This window comes from Neomonachus schauinslandi, chromosome 14 (assembly GCF_002201575.2).
Source record: "Neomonachus schauinslandi chromosome 14, ASM220157v2, whole genome shotgun sequence".
NCBI classification, from domain to species: Eukaryota; Metazoa; Chordata; class Mammalia; order Carnivora; family Phocidae; genus Neomonachus; species Neomonachus schauinslandi.
In genome coordinates, this window is record NC_058416.1 from 4,488,116 (window position 1) to 4,510,000 (window position 21,885).

The 21,885-nt window shown below is 49.9% G+C and overlaps 1 protein-coding gene across 1 annotated transcript in view; it reads right to left on the reverse strand.

Moving 5' to 3' along the window:
- Positions 1 to 14,977: 14,977 nt before the first annotated feature.
- Positions 14,978 to 21,885, reverse strand: part of C14H18orf63 (chromosome 14 C18orf63 homolog) — a 59,949-nt gene continuing 53,041 nt past the window's right edge. The window contains 2 exon segments of the mRNA XM_044921240.1: positions 14,978 to 15,069; positions 16,627 to 16,681. Coding sequence (XP_044777175.1) covers positions 14,978 to 15,069; positions 16,627 to 16,681 — 147 coding nt within the window.

The following is a 21,885-nucleotide window of genomic DNA, read 5'->3' on the forward strand; positions in this document are numbered from 1 at the left end:
GCATTTTTTAGCAATAAAATACATTTTTTAAAGATTTTATTTATCTATTTGAGAGAGAGAGAGAATGAGAGGGGGGAGGGTCCGAGGGAGAAGAAGACTCCCCACTGAGCAGGGAGCCCGATGTGGACTCGATCCTGGGACTCCAGGATCATGACCTGAGCCGAAGGCAGATGCTTAACCAACTGAGCCACCCAGGCACCCAGCAATAAAATATTTTTAAATTAAGGTAGGTACATTGTATTTTTAGACAAAATGCTATTGCACACTTACTAGACTGTAGAATAGTGTTAATGTAAGTCTTACATGTACTTGGAAACCCCAAAATTCATTTGACCTGCTTCACTGTGATATTCGCTTGATTGCCGTGGTCTGGAACCTAACCAGCAAGATCTCCAAGGTGGGCCTCTACTTTGTCCTGGGGTTTCCCACTGTCCTCGCGCCTGAGGTAGAACAAGGCAACATATGGAAAAGCTCTAATTCCCACTTCGCACAGGTACGCGGGCCTTCATCTTTGCAGATGAGGATGGAGGAGAGGCCGACCCTGGGCCTGGGGGCCTGATGGTGTGGCTGGGGGCCTGAGGGTTGAAGCCTTTGGGGGTCCCTGCCAGGTCTGATTGTGTGCAAACCCGCAGAGCCAATTCAGGACGAGACCCCTGGGCGCCTGGACCTGGTGGTAGCCTTGCGGGTGGAGAAAGGAGCGAGTGCGTGAGCCACACGGAGTGGGAAATGCATGGGATTTGGTGGCCGGCTTGGTCAGGGCTGAGGGCAGTGTTTGGGGACACCTACGGAGCTGGGGGAGGGTCCTGGGGTCCACGATGAGCAGCTGGTGGCCGTGCTCGAGGGGCTGGAAGACTGAGCTTGGTGGGCTGAGCGCATCCAGGCCGAGTGGATGCACACGGCGAGCAAAAGGCAAAGGAAAAAACGGCGTGAGCTCTCTGTCATCTTGGAAGGGAAATCTCAAGGAGTTGACGGGGACAGAGCGTGTTCCCCGAGGTGCGTAAGGCAGTTCTCTTTCAGGAGAGAAGCTTCGACTGCGTGAGAACCTAGCACCATCGTGAGAAGCGGGACATCCGTCAGCTATCTCAGAAAGTTCCGGAAGGACGTGTAACAACCCAGCCATGAGTGCCTGTCAAAAGCAGAGGGCAGAGGGAAGCTCAAGGACCCGCTCTGCACACGTGCGTGCATACACACGCACACACACGCACGCACACATGTGCAGGGTGCCGAGATGTCTCCCTGAGAACAGAAAGAGAAAGGGGGAGGAAGGAACTTGCCTTTTCTGTCTGCGGTGAAGCGGACTGGATGTTGATGCCACGGAAGCGTCATAAGAATTAAAAAGTTAGGGAGGGAAGTATTTTATTGTGTCCACTTTCCAGGTGGGAAGGCGGTGGGGGGGCCCCAAAAGGAAGGAACTTGTCCCAGGTCTCCAGCTAGTATCACCTGGAGCGAGGACAGGACCGGGGCCGGCTTCGGGGCCTGCAGCTCTGCTGCGTCCGTGGCCTGGCCACATGGCCACGTGGGTTGAATTATGACAGTATGATATTTAATTTGCACCTATGTATTTATTTATTTCAAACACATATAATTAGTAACTCAGGAAAGAGGCAACGACAGACGGAACGCCCGAGTCTTTCCAGCGGTCAAGTTGCCTTGGTCTGGGAGCCACGTGAGGATCACACTGAACGAGGGGTGGGGACCCTGGGGGAATGGCGGTTTGGCGAGGAAAGGAAGGGCTGTCCCGTGTCGCATGTCACCTCTGGCCCCCGGGGATACACACGTGAATTGGAGTGAGGAGCCCCCGTTTGCCCGTCTGCTCTCTCGCAGGTTGTGGGGCTGAGCGAGTGCAGACCCCGGCATGGGGGTGTCCACGCACACTAGTGACCGCGGCCACCGTGTCCTGATCCTTACTGTCGTGCAGGAGCACGCGCGGTAGGTTTGCTATGCAGACAGTAGCTTATTTAATTCGCCTCACAACCCTGTGGCTGGAACCAGCCCCTATTAGAGATGAGAAAACACCACGTTAGGCCCAATCCTCTGTCCGAGCCTGGTTCCCAAGCCGCCTTCGACCTCGGCCTCCCCTGGGCCGAGATGGAATGCTTCATCCAGAGCCGCCCGCCCAGGAAGCCCCCGCCGCGCGGCTCCCCGCTCGGCTAGCAGGCGGCCTCCGCAGACTGCCGGGATCGCGGTGCTCCCGCCCACCAACCCGAACGCCCAGCGGGTCCAGGCTGCGCCGGCGCGAGGGGCTGGCAAACAGTGTAGACCCCGGAGCAGCGCAGGATGACCCAGGTGACCGCCGGCCGAGGCGTGACTGCAGGATGGCAAGGCTCCCTCCCAGACTTGCAGAATCATGCGCTTTTTACCCTGTTTGCATGCAGCTCAGTCCCAGCATCAGGGCTCCTAGGCAGGAAGGGCCGTGAGAGTGGCCGCAGGATCTAACGCGGTTGGGGCGCAGGTTTGGGTCAGGCGTTCAGGAGACACCCGCGTGTTTACGCCGATGCACCATCACGGCGCAGCACGGGCGGATTGCTAGCGTGCACGTAACCAGAGCCGCAGGCTGTGGCGGGGCCAGGCGGCAGCTCGCCCGGACTCACCCCTGCTTCCGCCGAGGGGCCGGCTGGCTGCCCGCCCGGCGTTCGGAGCCCGAGTGGCCGTCATCAGCAGGTGCTGCTCCTGAGCACATGGGGGCAACGTCTCACAAGCCAACAGCGGAATGGCAGACTCCGAAAGTGCCCTGGGCACGACGGCAGGGAGGCGTTCAGAGCGTCCCTCAGAGACTGAGGACACGGTCTGTGCAAGGCGGGCTCTCCCCCGTCTCCGTTGGCAGGAAGAAACCAGGCAGTGTGGCCAACTGGAGTGACCGTGTCCAGTGACATTCGTTCTGCGTCCCCTCCCATGGCGACTGGGGTCCCAGGTGCCTCCCCACCCTCTCTGAAGGCGCCCCTCTCCCCAGGCTCTGTTTGGAGGAACGTCACGGAAATGGAGGAGGGGACACCCAGTGCAGGGGAGGTTCTGTCTAATTTCGGAGGAGATGCCTTCTTGGCAAGAAAAAAATGGGTACCCTCCAACTCATTAGTGAGGGGCATCACAATCATTTAGAACACGAGGCTTCAGCTACCACAGATAGCAGTGAAAGGGCAAGAGGCAAAGCTATTTATAAAACCCTGGGGCATGGTTTGCCTGAGTTGTGAGAGCTGCCAACACCCCCGAAGCAGGAGCAGGTTACAAATGCAACCTCTTCACTAAGAGCATTTTGTAGCTGGGAAAACAAACTATTACAATGTTCTGCTTTCCAGAATAAAGAAATTCACGCAGCCTCTTGGATGGAAAATGGCCAAATTATCTTCTTTAATAGCGTGACGACACACAGCTTTAAAAGTAGAGGAATCCGGTCATTTCGGAGTACTTACAATCCAGTTTGCTAGGGACGAGAGTGGGCACCTTGCTTGGCTGGTTCTGCTGGGATCCAGGAGCAGCCTACACTCCTGGGCTCTGAGCCGGGGGAGGTTTTCTCCCTCCTTCAAGGCATGATCACTTCCAGAAGCATCTCTGTTAAGGGCATCCTCAGATCTGCATCTGCAGCAATGACTCAGGTCTCCCCACCACCACTGCTCTGTTCCCTCTGGGGTCAGAACCCCAGGTGCTCACCCTGCACTTCATGGCCTCAGTGTCTTGTACTCCACCACCCCCGAGAGATGTCCTTGATAAATCCTTCAGTGAAAACAGCAAGCTGCAGAACAAATGGTCTACTACAATTCAATTTGTTTTCATTTCTAAAAATTGAAGTATAATTGGCAGTTAACAGTGTGCAGTTTAAGATAAACCATATGTCGATACACTCCATGTATCTATTGCAATATGGTTACCATCCCAACCTCGCTGACACCCGTGTTGTATTACATAATTACCATTTCTTTTTTGTGGTGGGAACAGTTAAGATCTAGTCTTCTAGCACACAATTTAATTTTTTGTTAAAGGGGAAAAAAAAACCCCACATCTGTTGTGTGTGTGTGTGTGTGTATACATACATGTATGTACACAAAGATACGTATTTAAAACTGAAAGTATATACACAAAACTCTCTCTGCAAGAAGGTAGGAAGGATGGATATCTACTTCACAAATTATATTCTGCTACATTGTATATTTCTTATTTTTCATAATGATCATTTTGGCCATTGAAAACAAATGATGATATATTGTAAAAGTAGAGGTTTTCAAAGTTTTCCAAGAGTCAGTTTTCAGTTTCCCAGGGAAACTTATTTTGAACTATTAAATTTAATAAGATTATGGGCCAAGGCCTTGGGAAAAAATACAAGTCTATAAAAATCAAGGTTATTTTTGCTCAGATCCTTGGTGCAGTTCCGTGAGTCGGGAAGCAAAGTAATTCTGCTCTCACATTCAACATGCGTGCTACTGGTCTTCAAATGACATCAGTGGTACATTGCTATTTATTTTCACGTAAGGGGCTTGATTTCATGTTTTCTGAAACTGGGATTGTACTTGTAATTATGACCCCACGCGGACACAGCTTCTATGATAGACTGCTCATCTGGAGAGAAAATTGCAGTACAGTGGACCCCTGAGCAACACTGGTTTTAACTGCATGGGTCCACTTCTATGTGGATGTTTTCCTATAAATAGAGACAGTACTGTAAATGTATTTTCTCTTCCTTGTGATATTTTTAATAACACTTTCTTTTCTCTAGTTTATTTAAGAATGCAGTATATGATACATAGGACAAACCAAATGTGTGTCCATCAGCTGTATGTCCTTGGGGGGTCTTCTGGCCAACAGTGGGCTGTTAGTAGTTAAGTTTCAGAGGGGTCAGAAGTAAGACACAGATTTTCAGCTGCACAGGATGTTGACACCTGTAACCCCAGCATTGTTTGAGATAAACTGTGTTTGAACCCCCTGCTCGTTCTTGAAATGCTTTAAAATTCAAGGCACTCTTTACTCCAATATGTTGACTAGGTGAAATTTGATTTTACTATTGATAGTGCTTCTTTTTTATGTTTTGTAGCTTTCTGAAGTATTTAATCTCCTATTTTATTTTTTAAATAAGCTATAAACCTTAAATATCATATGTATATATATGTATGTGTATATATATATATATACACACACACACACACATATATATAAATAGAGACTAATTATATGTCTTTAAAATCCCTTTCTCTCTCCACAAACATAGGGCAAGTTTCTGGCTATCATTAGAGTGTCATTGATCAAGGGCATTGGAGTTGTGAAGCTTTTTCTTAAGACTTTCAAGATACAGTTAGAAAAAAAAAACAAAAAACAAAAAAGCAGGAAAGAAAGCAGGCTTGTAAAACTTATGACAGTAATTCACCAAAAGTACCTTTGGGGTCTTTGATACTTTATTTCACTTTGGTTTGGTTTTTTATTTTTCTGCTTGAGGATACTTGAGAAATACATTAACGCAAACCACAGGCAAAGGCTGTGGTGATAGATTTGCAATCCTTTTTGGACGGAGAGAGATTATGACTAAGCATACGTGTTTGGGTCCAACATTAGCTGGTGTGCAGGAGTTTGCTGGAAATGTACATACGCACATCTGTGTCTTGGCCATACCTTTGTTCTTGGATCCATCTTCACGACTCTGTTCTCTAGAGCTTCCTGGGACTGTGACCTCCCCACAGGGGGGACCATAATGGGAGGGGCTCATGCGAGGACAGGAAGCACCATATGGTCACTTGGAAAGTTCATGGTACAGTGGGTGAGGAATTTTCTACTTGAGGTCAATGGTGCAACTAATTTTCAGGTCCATCGGCAGGGGCGTCGGAAGACAGCTGTTCTGCTGTTGCTTCTCAGGGTCCGTGGGGGCTCATAATAAATTCTAATGTGGGTTTTCCTTGGAACATCTAGGCCCGAGATCCCTGATCACGTTGTCAATGCAGCTTGACTGAATGGCTGAGTCTGAAGATTAAAAGAGGAGGCTCATTTTTAAATAATAAACTAATAAACCAGAAGGTTTAGGTGCCTGCTCTAAGGAAATAGGTGGAACGTGTTTGGTTTGGAGAAGGAAGCTATAATCTTAGCTATTCATTTATCCATCCATTGATCCAAATATCATCCATCCCTATCTAACTATGAATGATAGTATTTCCTTACAAAAGAAATAGCTTGCGTAGAGTTTGAGAAAACAATATTAAGATGGTATTATTTTGGGGGACTGACATCCATGGAGACGTTGCAAGTATAAATGACAGGCTCGCACAGGATTTGGGGGGGGGGACCATTCACAGTGGGGTGCCAAGTCTGTATGGCCACATGAGTGGAGCCCATCAGCCAAAACTTGCAGAACATTCGGTGCTGGGAGTGAGACAGTCAAGAGTCAGGGGAACAGGTGTGGAGTCCTCCCTGACCCCTCTGCCCATCGTGGGAATTTTCTTTGAAAATGCAGATGTTTTGTGTGGAATTGAAAGGACAGATCACATTCTCCCACGTCCCACCATCCCTTCCCCCCACCCCCAAGCTGAAGAGGATGGTCCAGCCTCCTAGGCTTTTGTAAGCACCGTTTTGAAGTTTTACCTGGGTCTTTGTGAGGTCAGGACAGCCATGCTTAGGAGGGAGATGCCTCAGAAATGGGTCCAGTTCTTGTTCTCGGCAGGCCCAAGGAAGCAGAACCGGGGAATGTCTGAGGTGGTGGTAGGACTGAGCAGGTGCACCATAACCACGGGGCCGTGATGCACTCACAGCTTCCTAGGCGGCGTGACCTTGTAAATGGTTCTTGGGAAAATGTTAGCGTTCCTCCATTTGGCTCTGGCTTTGGCTTTGCTGCTGCTCGTCGAGGCTGAAATGGGAGCATGTGTGCGCACACGTGTATGTTGGTATTGGCTCCATAACTGGGGGAAAAGGATGAGGAGGAGCCCACACGCACCTAGTCTGTTCTCGAATATCCTCAGGGCATATTTGGAAGGCAAACCCCAGCAGGGGGATGGGCACCAACCACTGGGGTGAGAAGCCATCCTGCTGCCCAGCCGCTTTGTGATGGGAGCACTGACGGTCTTAGTGGTTTTTTGGGCGCTCGCTTCCCCTTGGACTTGGGGCAGCTGTGCTATCCTACCCTGTTGACAAATCTCGCTCGCTACCTGGTAATTTCCCTTAGTTGTCGTTCTAAAACCTTGGGGGACTCTGCTTCACTTTCACGAGGTGGCGGTGAAAAATGTGGAAAATGGAGGGCTGAGGCAGAAAGGCAGGGGAGCAGGCCCGGAAGAGGAGTGCTTGGTGTCCCCAAGGCTAGGACTGGAGTTCTAGGGAGAATCCTGATGGGGGTGGGGCCAACAGAGAAGCAGCTGTGGAGGGAACAGGGCAGCCCCTGGCCGATGAACTGAATTTCACATAAAGAGTGAAACCACCCTGGGGCACCTGGGTGGCTCAGGTGGTTGAGCATCCAACTTGTGATTTTGGCTCAGGTCTTGATATCGGGGTCATGAGATCGAGCCCCACATGGGGCTCCACCCTCAGCACAGAGTCTGGTTGAGGTTCTCTCCTTCTCCCTCTGACCCTCCCCCTTCAAATAAATAAATAAAATCTTTTTTTTTTTAAAAAAAGGAGTGGAACCACCCAAAACCTTTTGTCGACTAGGAGGGGACCCCAACAGTCAATTAATGGTCACAAATAGCTTATAATGCTGGGTAAATTGTTGAAGGCCAGAAAAATCCCCCATGTGAAACCACAGAGAGGAAAGTGAGTATTGTTGGCAGAATGAGCGATTGAAGGGATTCTTGCAGACTGGACCTAATTTCTGGCGGCGTGATAATCAGCTCAGGGGATAATGGGAATGCGGTGAGCTAGAGTATCTCTCTGCTTCTTTTGAGCATTTGTGGTTTCTCTCTCAGAGAAAACCAGCTGCTTTTATAGCCATGTATTGTAGTTCTATTGGCTCCTATTTTTTTCCCACTGAAATCATACACCAACTAATTATTAATAGCTCAATGTCAAGGCAGGAGGAAGTATTGATCCAAAGAAAGCACTTTTCTCAATTGCTACCAGCTTTGGAAATTGAAATTGACAGTAAGCCTTCTGGTTCCTTGCAAGAAATACACGGGAATCAGAAGAAGGCTCATTGGGGGCTAAAAAAAGAAACCGGTTGGGAAAGAAAAGCTAAACCAGTAAATGAAAAGTGGTGCAGATGGATGGTTGGGTGGACAAGAATACGTCAAGGAGAGAGGCTCCCAGCACTGGCTGACCCTGTCGGGATGTCTGCTGTAACGCGACTGGAGCGTATCAGTCATTCATAAGGGATGGCAAAGTAGCCTTCATGAGTGGGTGCCATGGGCTCTACCCTGAAGACTTCTCCATAAATTCCCGGCCTCGTGGGTGGAGCTGGTGGGCTTGTGAGCTGCTCTCTCCACTCCCAGAAGGAGGGAGCCTGGAATCTGTTACAGTAGAACTTAGTGATAAGAGAAGGTGGACTGGTGCTTCCCGCAGGTCTGTGAAGGAATTCTGCTGGTCCCGCATGATGCTCAGGGAGATGCTGTGGGAGCAGTGAGGCAGGAGGGGCTGTTTCCACACAGTCCCAATGGGTCCCGCAATTCGGTGCGGGCTCCATTAAGCCCCATGCAGCCGTCTTCCTAACACCCACCAATGATCTCACCATCTTTCTGCTTTAAAATCCCCATTGTCTATAGAAGAAGTTAGTGTGAGCTTTTAGAGCTAGTCTCAGTTGAATGGAATCATCCTAGCTCTGCACCAACCATGTCGTTAAAAGAAGAAGAAAGCAAAGACTATTCTTTAGAGCGGTTTTAGGTTCACAGCAAAGCTGAGCAAAGTCCAGAGTTTCCGTAGACTCCCGGCCCCACCCATGCACGGCCTGGACCACTATCCGCGACCCCCCCACCCCAGACAATGAGTTTGTTACAACGGAGGGACCGACACTCATGTGTTGCCATCATCAAAGTCTGTGGCTTGCATTAGGGTCCCCTCCGTGGGTTTGGACAGGTGTATAATGAGCACCCACAGAGCAGCTTCCCTGCCCCGGAAACCATCCGTGAGCCGCCTGTTCGTGTCGGAAGAGGGCAGCTTGCAGGGAGCACAGAGAGGAGGGTCAGGGTCAGAGACCCGCTGGAAATGACCAGAGGTTGGGTTGGAGGTTGGAGGTTGGATTCGAGTTCCCCACCTTTAAGGGAACCTTTCAGAAAAACTGGTGGGTGACAGGATGGCATGGCCATATGTAGATTCAAAGATCAGGGCTTTGTGTCTGTTTTCTTCTCTTCTATATTCCAGTGTCTGGCACATACTAGGTGCTCAATAAACGTATGTCAGGTGAACGAGCCAGACTCAACCTAGAGAAGAGGGAATTTAAGTTGAGCCTGATGAAGGCTTCCCTGGCCATGATTGTTATCAGCCCCTGGAACTGATCACGAAATCCTCTATCTGGAGGAAATCAGGTCTCTGGAGCTGAGCCCGATTCAACACCGATTTTGTGAGGGTTAGAAATGCGGGGTGTTTGGCAGTAAACAACTGGTTTCTTATATTATCCAGTCTAGAAAGCAGCAGATACACAGTTCACTTTAAAAACAGAGGGAGGCAATACGATGGGAAGTAACAGTGGAGGTGTGTGCAGCAGACCCGCCATGGGCTGGCTGAGCACGAGGCTTCCCGGGAAAGCACGTGGGCTCCCCCCGCCCCCAAAGCAGAATCTCTGCTTTTAAAAAAAACAAGTCTTCCCCATATGATTCTGATGATCAGCCGGCTGGTTTGCCAAAGGCCGGTATAGAAAAATCATCAAATAGGACGCCTTAAAAACAGACTAATGCTCATCAATTTAAAGTGATGTAGATATTCTTTGGAGGATGGGGCCAACTTCATGCTGGTAAACTGAGGCAGGTCCGCTGGAGTGGGTGAGGGTGCCCCCTCACAAGCATGCCCTGCATCTCCCACCCTCCGCCACCTGCAGATTAATTCCGGGTCCGGAGCACTGCCCTCCAGAGAGGCAAACACTCATTTCAGGGAGTTACCCTATCCCCTGATGCACCTGCTTTGTCTCCTGCAGCCTCTGAACCAAGTACCACCAACTGAGTGGCTTAAAACAACACACATTGATTAACTTACATTTCTGGAGGCCAGAAGCCCAACACCAGTCTCACTCTGCTGGAGTCAGGGTCCTGGCAGGGCTGGTTCCTCCTGAGGTTCCCGGGGAGAGGCCCCCTTGCTCACCGCCTCCGGCTTCTGGTGGCCCCTCCACACCCACTGCTGTCCACCTGGTCGCACTCCCTCCTCCTCTTCCTCCGCCGATCGCCCTCTGCCTCCCTCATAAGGAAAGACACCTTTGCTGCCCTGTAGGCCCGCGGGACCCCAGGGTCATCTCTTCATCTCACGGTCCTTAGTCTGCTTCCATCTGCGAAGTCCCTTCCGTCGTATCAGGAAGCGTTCACAGGTTCCAGGAGTTAGGACGTGGACATCTGAGGGGGCACCGGCCAGCCCCCCACCACACCAGTCCAAATGAACCAACAAATGCGGGCATTTAACAAGGTCACTCACCTCCTAAGCATAACTAAAATCAGCTGCTCCGAGTGGTGAGCGTTTTGTTTGACGGGAAAGTGAGCTGCAGAGCCGGGGACAGGATTGGGAACGCAAGCAAAGGCCACCGGGACTGAGGACACAAAGCCCAGCGCGGGCAGTGCGGGGGGGGGAAAGGGGCAGGAAAGCGCCGGAGGCCGGTGTCACCTGCTTGTGCAGGGAGGTGTCCAAGCGAGAGGCGAGTGTGTGAACTTCTCTGCCCACCTCTGCGTGTGACCGTGAGGCTGGTGGGCACGGACGGTGAGCGCCGTGGGCGCAGAAGCGTGCAGCCAATGGTAGCTACGAACATCGTGCTTCAGCCCGTCCCCAAAAGCCAGCTCTCTGCTCAGCTACCAAGCTCCCAGAAGGAGATCCTCGATTTTCACTTCACGTGTTTCGTCCTGTTAACCTAAAGCCACACTGCTCTGAGAAACTGCATTCTTCAGCAAAGCAAGATTTCATGAAGGTGAACAGGAGAGTTCGTAAGCGAGACTAGCAGATTACAAATCACCAAGAGCCTTTCAACAAGGCCTGATGGTGAGGTTGGAAGGAAGGCAGTGTTTTTTAAAAATACCTCAAGATTATGAACAGAAAGTCTTTGACCTTAAATAACTATTTAAAAAAGAGACATTTTTCCTTTAAAACAATAAGTAAATAATATTTTTGTCTTGGACACCAAATAAAGTCACTTAAGATGAAAAACTCCTCTGAGCTGCTAATGCTTGGAAGCGACTTAAAAATGGGTGTCCACAGCCCCTACCCTGAGTGTGTGGGAATGTGTTCTCTCTCTGTGAGCTTTCCAAAGGGAAAATGAGCTGTGGGACCGGCAGGAAGCCAAGAGGAGAGCCCGAGGGAGGTTATCGCCACCAGGGCCTCTGGAGAGTGGGGCAGGATCTCAAGGGGCCACTCGTGTCCGTGTCGGAAAGGGAAATGCAGGAGTGGTGACATGTGTAGCTGGGCCCCTGGACAGACCCCTGCCCCCGCTGGCTCAATCCCGCCCCTCCGGCTGCTCTCAGAAGATTCGCCCTCCATGACACGGAGAACTGAACGAACGTGCCAGCTTGGGGCCCGGGCCCCGCACTGGTGTCCCCACGAGAGGCCCACGGCGCAGACTGGGACGCTCACACCACTGTGGTTAACCTTGAACCACACACTGACTGAATCTCGTGCTCCTGGACTTCACGGGGCCTGAACCCAGCACCGTGCCGAACTGACAGGTGGATTCGGATCCCGTCATCACTCCTGCATGGGGCCCTGCATCCGGGGCCCCTTCCTCTCGTCGCCGGGCCGCTGCCTGGTGCTGGGGTTCGGGTCTGGCCCACGGGGCTGCCGCACGGGGGCAGGAGGAAAAGCCGCTGTGGCCCCCACGGCCGACATAGCCCAGATTCTTGTGTCCAGAGCCTTCGGCGTCCTGGCTGGGTGCTCCGGAGGCTTTATCTAGAGAGTGGCCCTGTGGCTGGAGACCAGTGACAACAGTGGAGAGACGCTCGGGGTCTGGTCCTCGTCCAAGTCAAACGGCAGAAATCAGGGGAAAGTCGAGCCCAGGCCGCGGGGCCATTAGGACCCGACTGAGAAAACACGCGAGGACAGACGAGCCCGTCTGCATCTTCTCCCTCAGCGCCCCTGTCAGGTGGCCTGCAGAGCTTTGGGTGAGGCCGCCTCGGCTGACAAAGGAGTCTCACCCCCGCACATGCATGGCTTTGCCCGGAGCACGTTGTGAGTTCACATTACTGTGTCTGTTTGAGGGGAGTCGAAGGGAACAAGTCTGTGACGTCCTGATGATCACCCAGCCAGGGCCCCCGAGCGGGGTCCCCACACCATCCGGGATGCTCTTAGAGGGCGCATGTAACCCGGGACACAAGCACTCATGGGGAGCCTCAGTTCCTAGTGCCATCGCCTTGGGGATTAGGCTTCAAGTTATGAATTTTGAGGGGACACGAACATTCAGACAGTAGCGATATCCTCTTGAAAATGCTAATCCTTAAAGCTTCGCTCCTGTGCAGGTCTCCTTCCTGAGACAGAAACCAGGGCATCATTTACCACCTTTCCCACGCAGCAGGTGTACCTTCCTGTTCGGACACCGGGCTGTGCTGGGAGCTGGGAGGCGGCCCGGCTTCTGGGATCTCCAGCAGCTTCCCCGAAGGCTTGTAGGATGAACGCGGGTGCTTCCCTGCTGTGCCAGGGGGACAGGATGACCGTGAGAACAATAGCAATGATCTTTATTAGTCATTCTACATCTTTCTCTCCCTTTACAGATAACCAGCAGAAGAGGCCTTTTTGGTGGTTTGTTACCTGTTAGTGGCTGTTACTACATTTTGTGTGTTCTTCACCTACTGCCCTCTGGGGGTGCGGCAGGGGGCCCAAGTCTTGGGCTACGAAGCTGGGGGTTCTAGAGAGGGCAGGAGAAGCACTTTCCCAGTGCTGAGGCCCCTCGGTGGGTGGGGTGGGGATGGAGACAGGCAGGGCTGTCTGGGTGAAGGCACTGCATGGAGAGCCAAGATGGCACCAGCCAGCACAGGGTGACGGGCACAGTGGGGGCCCGCTCCATTGCTCCCACTAGGGCCCTGTCCCCTGGGGCTCAGCTGTAGGCTCCCATATGACAGAGACCCGGGGAACAGAGATCTGCGGAGGGCTGAAAGGGGCTGCCGGATCTGATGTAACAACCCTACTCACTGATGAGCCCCGCAGACATTCACGCTCTCGGCTTTGCCCCCACTCACCCTGGCGACTCACGTCCTGCCTTGTGGACCCCAGAGCAGGGAGCTAATCAGTCTGCTTGGATTGGGGAACGAGTGGGCATCCATCCAGTCCCCTGAGCCCCTGAGTCAGCATGTGCATAATGAGCTCCTTTCTGCAGTGATGAAGGCGGAAGATAATCAAAATCAATTGCAGGAAAACATTTCAAAAGACTCCGTCTCTCCCTCCTTCTGCCCCACCTCCCCTGCACCCTCTACCCAACTCCTTTCTCCTTTCTTCTCCTTCTTCCTCCCCTTCTCAGTTCTGCTCCCCTCTGCTCCCTAGCGAGGCCATGAGACTGTCATGGGGCGGGGGAGGGGGGGCTGGATGGGGGCCCACCCGCCAGAGAGCTCCTTTATCCTGGCTTGGAGGGGGGGATGGGCTGCCCTGCAGTGCCCACAGTGGAGAGAAGACACACCCAGGGTACGTAGCTCTGGGAACCGGATACCCTGCACAGGGATGGGCCACCCACCGAGAGCAGCTTCAAGCTATTTGGGTCATCAATGAGATCAAACGAGGCATTATAGTCCAGTGAATGGCAGGCTCTGAACAGATGTGTAAGTAGCTTTTGCTGGAGTCCCAGCGTCCCAGAATCCCGGGGTTGGAAAGGACCTAAAGCCATCTGTCTAATCGCTCAGATCAGCTAATTGCTGGAATTCCCTCTGGCAGGTTTCCTGTCCCCTCAGCTCTGTCAATACCTGAGCTTTTCAAGCGCCCAGGAACTCAGTCCCATGCAAGGGGGCCCGGTAGCCTGTTCTAAGTTGTATAAAAATTTCTCAGATGAGTCAAAATCTGAGCTTCTACCCGTGAATCTTGTTTTACGCCTGAGGCCATGCAGAATAATTCTCCTTCCACTTCCATACTCCTTTGTTCAGCAAACATTTGGGAGGTTCCAGAGTGCCCTAGTGGCCAAGAACAGAGACTTTGGACAGAAGTCAGGCAGAATTTCCCGCTTTGCCATTTTCCAGTGAGTGACCCTGGGCAAGTGACTTAATGTCACTGGGTGCAAGGCTGTGCATTTTTAAGTGGAGGTTAAAGATACACTTCCTTCCAGAAGCTGTGAGAACTGCAGGAGACATCTGCATGGCATGTGCAAGGGGAAGCTGCCCGTTGCTTGAGCGTGCAGGTGGGGCCTGGCACGGTGTTGGATCCTGAGATCCAAAGGAGGCACAGAGCCTGCCCCTGCTCCCCACCCAGCAGAGCACTGCAGCTTGCAGGCTTGAGGAGCGGCCTACTAGCGCTTGGACAGCATCTTTGGGTTTTTGTTTTTTAGCTGGACTTCGTTGTTTTATCAATTGAAAATTCCACCTCTGCCCCGTGACCTCAGACTTCTGGTCAACATGACATGGTGGGTGGGGCTGACATGGGAGACCCCCCCCCCCCATCATAGTTTGACCCTGGTCCAACCACAGAAAAATGCTTGATAAAATAACAACACTTTTGGAAATGCAGATCCAGGCTGAAAATTCTCCAGGGCCAAAGAGAAGGGAACTCAAAGCTGCAGCTGAGAATCATAATGGAAACTCAGTGGGCTGAGAGGTTCTCAGAACTCTGCCTCACCTGCAGGAAGGAGGAGATGAGGCCAAAGGCACCCTCTCACCGCTGCCCCGTCCACTGTGCACAGAGTTGGAATCTGACATTCATAGGAAGCCAGGGAAGACTGTCCCATCTGTGAGCAGGGTTAAGAAAATTCTGCCCATCTGCCTGGGATTATGGCTCAGAACCACGCCTCTCCCTCCGGGTCACAGGTGGAAACAGAGTCAGCAGAGGTCTGGGACACTTGCAGGTGCAGGGTCTGAATCACACCACCTGTGAGGTGCAGAAACCCCGAGCTGAGAAATTCACCTGTGAACCTGGTCCAGCACTGGTGAAACCCAGGGAGCCCTGCAGGATGTCCCCATATCCCAGGGCAAATGCAGGGACTTAATGTGGAAATAGTTCATACTGGCGTTGACTTCAGGGCCAAGTAGTGCGCATCACGCAAAGAAACAAGGTGCTGCTTGAGAGCAAACGGCTGCAGCGGCGAGGACAAAGAACCTCCCTGGAAGCACCAGGAAAGAGCAGTCTGGAAGAGACGTCCAGGTACCTATGCTCGAACTCTCAAAACCGAGGCGGCAACGAACAAGCACAGGAAGACCCAGGAAGGAATGAGTAGAAATTCTAGGATAGGAAGTATGGTTATTCTAAAGAAAACTCAGTAGACTGCAGCAGGGTAAGCTAGATGCCACTGAAGAGAGAGCTGATGAATGGAAGAACATGCTGGAGAAGCCCGCTCTCAGCACAGCCAGCCAGAGAGGGGAAAACTTGGCAGAGAAGCCGAGCAACGTGTCAGACCAAGTGAAGACGTTCAGCGCAGGCCTACGGGATATGTCGGTGCGCTCCCTCAGAAGGAGGGAGTGCACAGAATGGGGAAGGTGAATTTGAAGAAACAGAGGCTGAGAGTTTTTAGAATTTAAGGAAGACAAGTCTTCAGGGTGAAGAAGCACACAACGTTCCTGCAGGGAAAATGAAAACAATTCCACTTTTAGATTCACCATAATGAAAATGGTAGATTATTAAAAATAAAGACAAACTTTAGAAAGAAGTAATGTCCCTTATAAAGGGATGACAATCTGACTGAAAACAGATTTCTCATCAGTAATAACAAATACCAGTAAATAATGTTGAGAGAAAATCATTGTCAGCTTGGGGTTCTGTCCTCAGCTGCCTTATCAGTCAAGAACGATGGTGAAATAACACTTTCAGTCTAAGACATTTGCCAGGCTAAGCCCTTTCTGAAATAATCACTACAGGGTGTATCCAGCAAGAAGGGAATGGGACTCCTGCAAGACAATGGGACGATTTGTTAAAAAGGAAAATTTGGGGAAACTTAAAAACAAGGCAGGATTAAATTAAGAATAATGTGGAAAATGGGAGGCAATGAGGAATGAAGACCTTCTGAGGGGAGTGGTTTTGTTCCAGAAAATGACAGGAATTTTAACTAAATTTAATTTTGAATGTGAAGAATGAATTGCGGGATGATTTCATGGAGAACCCTACTGTGCAAGGAGAGAGAGAGAGAGAGAGAGGGAAAGAGAAAGAGAGAGAGAGGAGGGGGAAAGAGGGGGAGAGAGAGAGAAAGAGAGAGAGAAGCATTTACCTTAGATACTGAAATTTAAAGGACTTAAATCAGGAAGTTCAAGTCAACCAGACTTTCTGGGGAGAAAAGCCAAACTTCACCTTTTTATTAAAATTCGAATTCCAGTCTTCTGTCTGGGTAATAAGTATTCAAATAGATGCCAACCACCTGGAGCAGCTCAAGGGAAATGTGGGTTGTGTTTGTTTAGCTCAGCTAAGGAGGATGGCAGCATCGGTGTTCACACTCACCAGGATTTTCGTGGAAGACCAGGGCATGTGTCATGGACTTCTTGGTGGAGGCCACCTGAAACGGGGAGTCTCACAGAGGCTCACCAGGGCCAATCCGTGCTAACCATTTTCTGGAAGAAGCTGTGACCCCTAAGCAAGAAAGGGACAGGCAGCTGCCATCAATGATTTGGGTGGAATCAGCGTTAGATAATCAATCAATCAATCTACCATAACTCTGCATGGTCTTATTTGCCTCCTTTAGCATTACGACTTGGAAAACTCCCTGAAGCCAGAATCCGCTGGACTGGAAAAGGCTGAAGCTCCTCCGGAGGGCTCGCCCTTCAGAACAGTTTGATTCAGGAGGATGGGGGCAGAGTTCCCTGGAGGGTGGAGCCAGCCCAGAGGGGCAGATACATCAGGAGTTAACACTCAGGGCTTTCAAAAGCACCTGCTTTTTAAGAATGCATGTGAAAATAGAATAGAAATAGAAACTGTAACTTCCCAACCAGGAGAGAAAAAAGAGGGGAACTAAAGAAAAATTGATAAATCAACAGAAAATAGAAAGGCAGAAAAAAAGGAACCAAATAAAAAGGAAGGCGAATAGGGAGCCAAACGCCAGGCAGAAAGAAGTCCACGTGGTACTGAACACACGTTGGAGCCAGTGCGGTAATGTAAGAAGAACAGATAAAAATCAGAAAAATTGGAAAAAAGGAATAAAACTGTCATTCTTTTTTATTTATATGATCGCATATGTAGAAAACTGGAAAGACTTTAGGATTTAGAAAACTCAAGAGAATTAAAGAATAAAAAGTATCAATCAAGAACTAATTTTTTTTTTAAGATTTTATTTATTTATTCATGAGAGACAGAGAGAGAGAGAGAGAGAGAGAGAGAGAGAAGCAGGCTCCCAAGGAGCAGGGAGCCCGAAGCGGGACTCGATCCCAGGACCCTGGGATCATGACCTGAGCCGAAGAAGGCAGACGCTTAACCATCTGAGCCACCCAGGCGCCCAAACTAATTTTAATTAATATAAAATTTAGCCATTTTGCAAGAGGTCACAAATGATTACAAAATGTAATTGGTAGAGATGTTGCTTATAATAGCGAAACTAGCAACAAAATACTTAGCAATAAGTTTAATAAGAGACGTGTACACCCTTTATGAAGAAAATGATACAATTCTAAGGACCTAAAGAAGACTTAAGTGGAAAGACCTACAAAGACCATGTATTCACAGACATATTATGAATATGTCAATTTTCCCTCATAGTTGCTACTGCTGTGTAAAAAATTCCTTGAACTTAGTGGCATGAAAACCAGACATTTTTCTATGCTCTCACTCTGTGCATTAAGGTCTGGAAAGGCCACAGCAGGCACTGAACCGCTCCTCCTGTGAGGCAGGAAGACACACTTCCAAGCTGGTTCCTTCCCTTGCAGTCTGGTGCCCGGTCTGAGCACGGCCCTGAGCCCCTGCACGTGGTCTGGTCGGGGCCTGGCCTTCTCATGGCTGCGCTAGGTTCTGAGCAGGAGTGTGCAGATACTATCTGATCCCAAGGTAGAAACTTCGTGGTCTTCATGGTGCAAGAACATTCTTGTTACTAATATCCCTTCCATAGTGTTCAAAGAAAAACAAAGCGGTCCTAGATAGCAAGAGAGAATGTCCTGCTTATAACACTCACGTACACAGGGATGAGGGGTCGGTACCCTGGGGCTCAGGTGCTGTCTGCAATCTCTCCATTGCTTGGGTTTCATTTTTTGCTCTCGCTCTTCAGCATGAGTAGATGTCTGTGCTTTGTAAACCTAAGCAGTCTATTTATCTTCTTGATTTGCTCAGTTTTTAAGATAAAACTGTGTATTTATTGCCTGCCTTGGAAAACAGACAATATGAATGGATATCATAAGCCACCGCAGGGAAAATGACGGTGGCATTTCTAGAATGAGAGTGACAACTTCCATGCACGCTAATTATAGGTGTATGGGTTTCCTGATTGCTCTCTTGGAGGGGAAGGTACTACACAGAACAAGGCTGGAAAACATGCAGATAGAAGCAAGCCTTTCCACTCATTTTCTGGAAATTGAGAAAATGTGTCATCAATGGTTTGTGTAATAAAGTGTCTGAGGTTATTGCAAAATTGACTATTTCTCAGTGGAGGTCATTCTCTGACCATTCCTTCACGGTTACAATAAATATATATTTGATGTGATGAAAAAGTCCTCAACATGAGAGGACTTAACTTCCTATCTTTTAGAAAAAAATAGAGAAAAGAAAAGGTGGCACAAATTAATTCTTCTCCAGTTGACTTTTGAATGTGATGATATAGCAGCTTTTAAAAATTGCTGATACAAAGGGCCAACAAGCTCAGGAGATGCTCAACATCTTAGGCCATGAGGAAATGCACGTCAAAACCACAATGAGGGGCACCCAGCTGGCTCAGCCAGTGGGGCACGCAACTCAGTCTCAGGGTCGTGAGTTTGAACCCCATGTTGGGCGTGAAGCCGCCTTAAAATACAAAAGCCACGCAGCGAGACACACTCTACAGCCGCTAGGATGGCCGTCATAAAACACGATGGAAACTGACAAGTGTTGGCAGGGATGTGGAAGCCCTGGCCCGGCTCACACGCCACTGGTGGGCATGCAGACGTGCAGCTGCTGTGGAAAAGTTTGGCAGCTCCTCAACACGTTAGACAGAGTGACCAGATGCCCCGGCAATTCCACTCCGGGGTACATACTGAAAAGAATTGGAAACAGACGTTCAAACAAATACTTGCACATGGATGTTCATAGCAGTGAGACTCATGATTGCCGTGAGGCAGAAACAACCAAAATGTCCATCAGCAGGTGGACAGATGAACACCGGCTGGCTCTCCACACAGTGCAGTGTCGCTTGGCCATCAGAGGGAATGAGGCACTGCACATGCTACCATTCGGAGGAAACTTGAGAATGTGCCGTGTGACAGAAACCAGGTACCAAAGGCCGCGTGTCATAAAGATGCCTCTACGGGACATGTCCAGAGCTGGCAAATCCAGGGGGACAGAGAGCACATCAGTGGGTGTGTGGGGGGGAGCGAGATGGGGAGTGACTGCTGAATGGGTAGGGGTTTTATTTGGGGGTGATGAAAAAGTTCTGGAACTAGGTAGCGGGGATGCACATTGTGAGTATACTGAATGCCAATGAATTATACACTCCAGGTGGTTCAAAGGGTAAATTTTATGTCATGTGTATTTTACTAGAGTAAAAGAATTGCAGACCAGAAAGCAGAGATGCAGTATTTTTCCAACACGCAACTCAGGGTAGACGGACTTCTCAGTTTCCTGGACAGGCTTCTCCCGGAGACAGTTGCCTTCTAGCTGGGCTTGGGACACAAGACTACGTCTGAATCAGAGGGCAGAGATACTGCTGCTGTGCCTCATGCCAAACAAAACAGAAAAATACACCCCCAAAATTCAAAAACAAAAAACAAAGATTTATTTCATACACATAGAGCCTAATTTTTGGAATTGAAGGTCCTTTGGTAGCCAGGGTCTGTGGGCTCCACTGAGAAGGCTGGTTCGAATCCATGATCACTTGGGGGCAGAATTTCCAGATGTGGCTGGGAGTGAAAAATGGGAGCTATCCCCTTTTCAGAAGAAGAGCAGCGGCAATGATGGAGGTGAGGAGAGGATGAGGGGCAGGCAGCAAGAGCTCCAGACCCTGCAGAGCTGGGCGGAGAGGGCTGCTGGTCACTTCTGAGAGCCCTGCTGTGGAGCTGGTGTGCTATAGTGATGGGTCTCCCCTTCCAGAAATGTGCCCAGGAGGAATCACAGCCTGAGGCGTGTGAGTCTGAACAGTGTAGGTTGTCCTGTTTTCTCTGTTGCAATGCCCCTTCTTTCGCCTGCAGACTTTTGTTCACGCCTTAAGACTCAATTCCAGCAGGAGCTCCTTGGGAACCCCTCAGCACTTGCCCAGCCAGAATCCGCCCCACTTGCCTCCATCGTTCATAGACCTTTCTGTATCTCCTCACTGCAGCTTTGTTAGGTTAGTAACTCACAGCCATGCTTGCTTTTGCTTCACTCCACTCCATCAGAGACCGCTCAGCTGGTCTGCAACGGCCATTCTCTTCTTCCTTAAAAATAGAATCCTAATTTTATTAAGAAAGTTGGTGCACTTTTTTGGCCCTTCCCACCTTCCTAGTTCCAGCTGCCTGGAAAGCTTACATGATGACTGGAGGTCCAGCAGCTATTCTGGATAATAAGGTGTTCTTGAGTATGGAAGCCATTGCTTGGACAGTGAAGCATAAAACTTCAAGGTGGTTGGAACTTATTGTCATAGACCTGTCATGGACCATCATGGACCAGCCTTGGACTGCTTATGGACTTCCTTAAGAGAGGAATACATATTATGTCAGTTAAGCCACTATTATTTTGGATATTTCCATTATATGCAGCCCAATTTGAATGTTAAGTGGTACACTTGCATAACCTTGCCCCAAAAATTCTCCCACAAATTCCAGAAGCATGGATGAATAATGTTCATTTTACTGAACACTGGAGAAGGATGTTATATTGCAAATCACATGAATTTGTAAAATCCCTTTAAAACACTTCTGTTCTTTCTCCAAGATTCTTTTCCCTATAGCAGTGGTTTCATCCCTATTCTGGTGCTCTGGTCAGGGGCTGCGTCTGGGGGATTCAGGGGGGGGTGCCCCAGCCGGGGGCTGGGTGGGGGAGACTCAGGCTGTTTCACATTTTCTCTCTGATTTCATCTCTTTCTGTATAATTTCCAACTGCTGCTGTAGCAAATAACCACACACTTAATGGCTTACCACACACTTACACACTTAAGACAACCCAGACTAATTGTCTTACAGTTGTGGAGAAGTCTGATATGGGTCCAATGGGCTAAAATCAAGGTGCTGGCAGGATCGTGTTCCTGCCAGAGGCTCTAGGGGAGAACCCATTTCCTTGCTTTCTCCAGCTTCTAGAGGCCACTCAATTCCTTGGTTCATGGCTCCTTCCTCTTTCTTAAGCCAGAAACATGACATCTTCAAATCTCTCTCTCCCCTCTGCCCCATCCTCACGTCTTCTCTCACTCTCCTGCCTCCCTCTTCCCCTTAGTCCTAGATAATGTCCCCACCTAAGATTAACTCAATCACATCTGCAAAGTATGCCATGTAAGGTAACATATCATAGCTTCTGGGAATTAGGACTGTGGGGCCATCATTCTCTCACCCCTCCCTGTGCACTGAGACCCTGGAGGCATGTCCTGTGTTGTGGCTTCTAATTTTGGCCCCTCCCACCCCC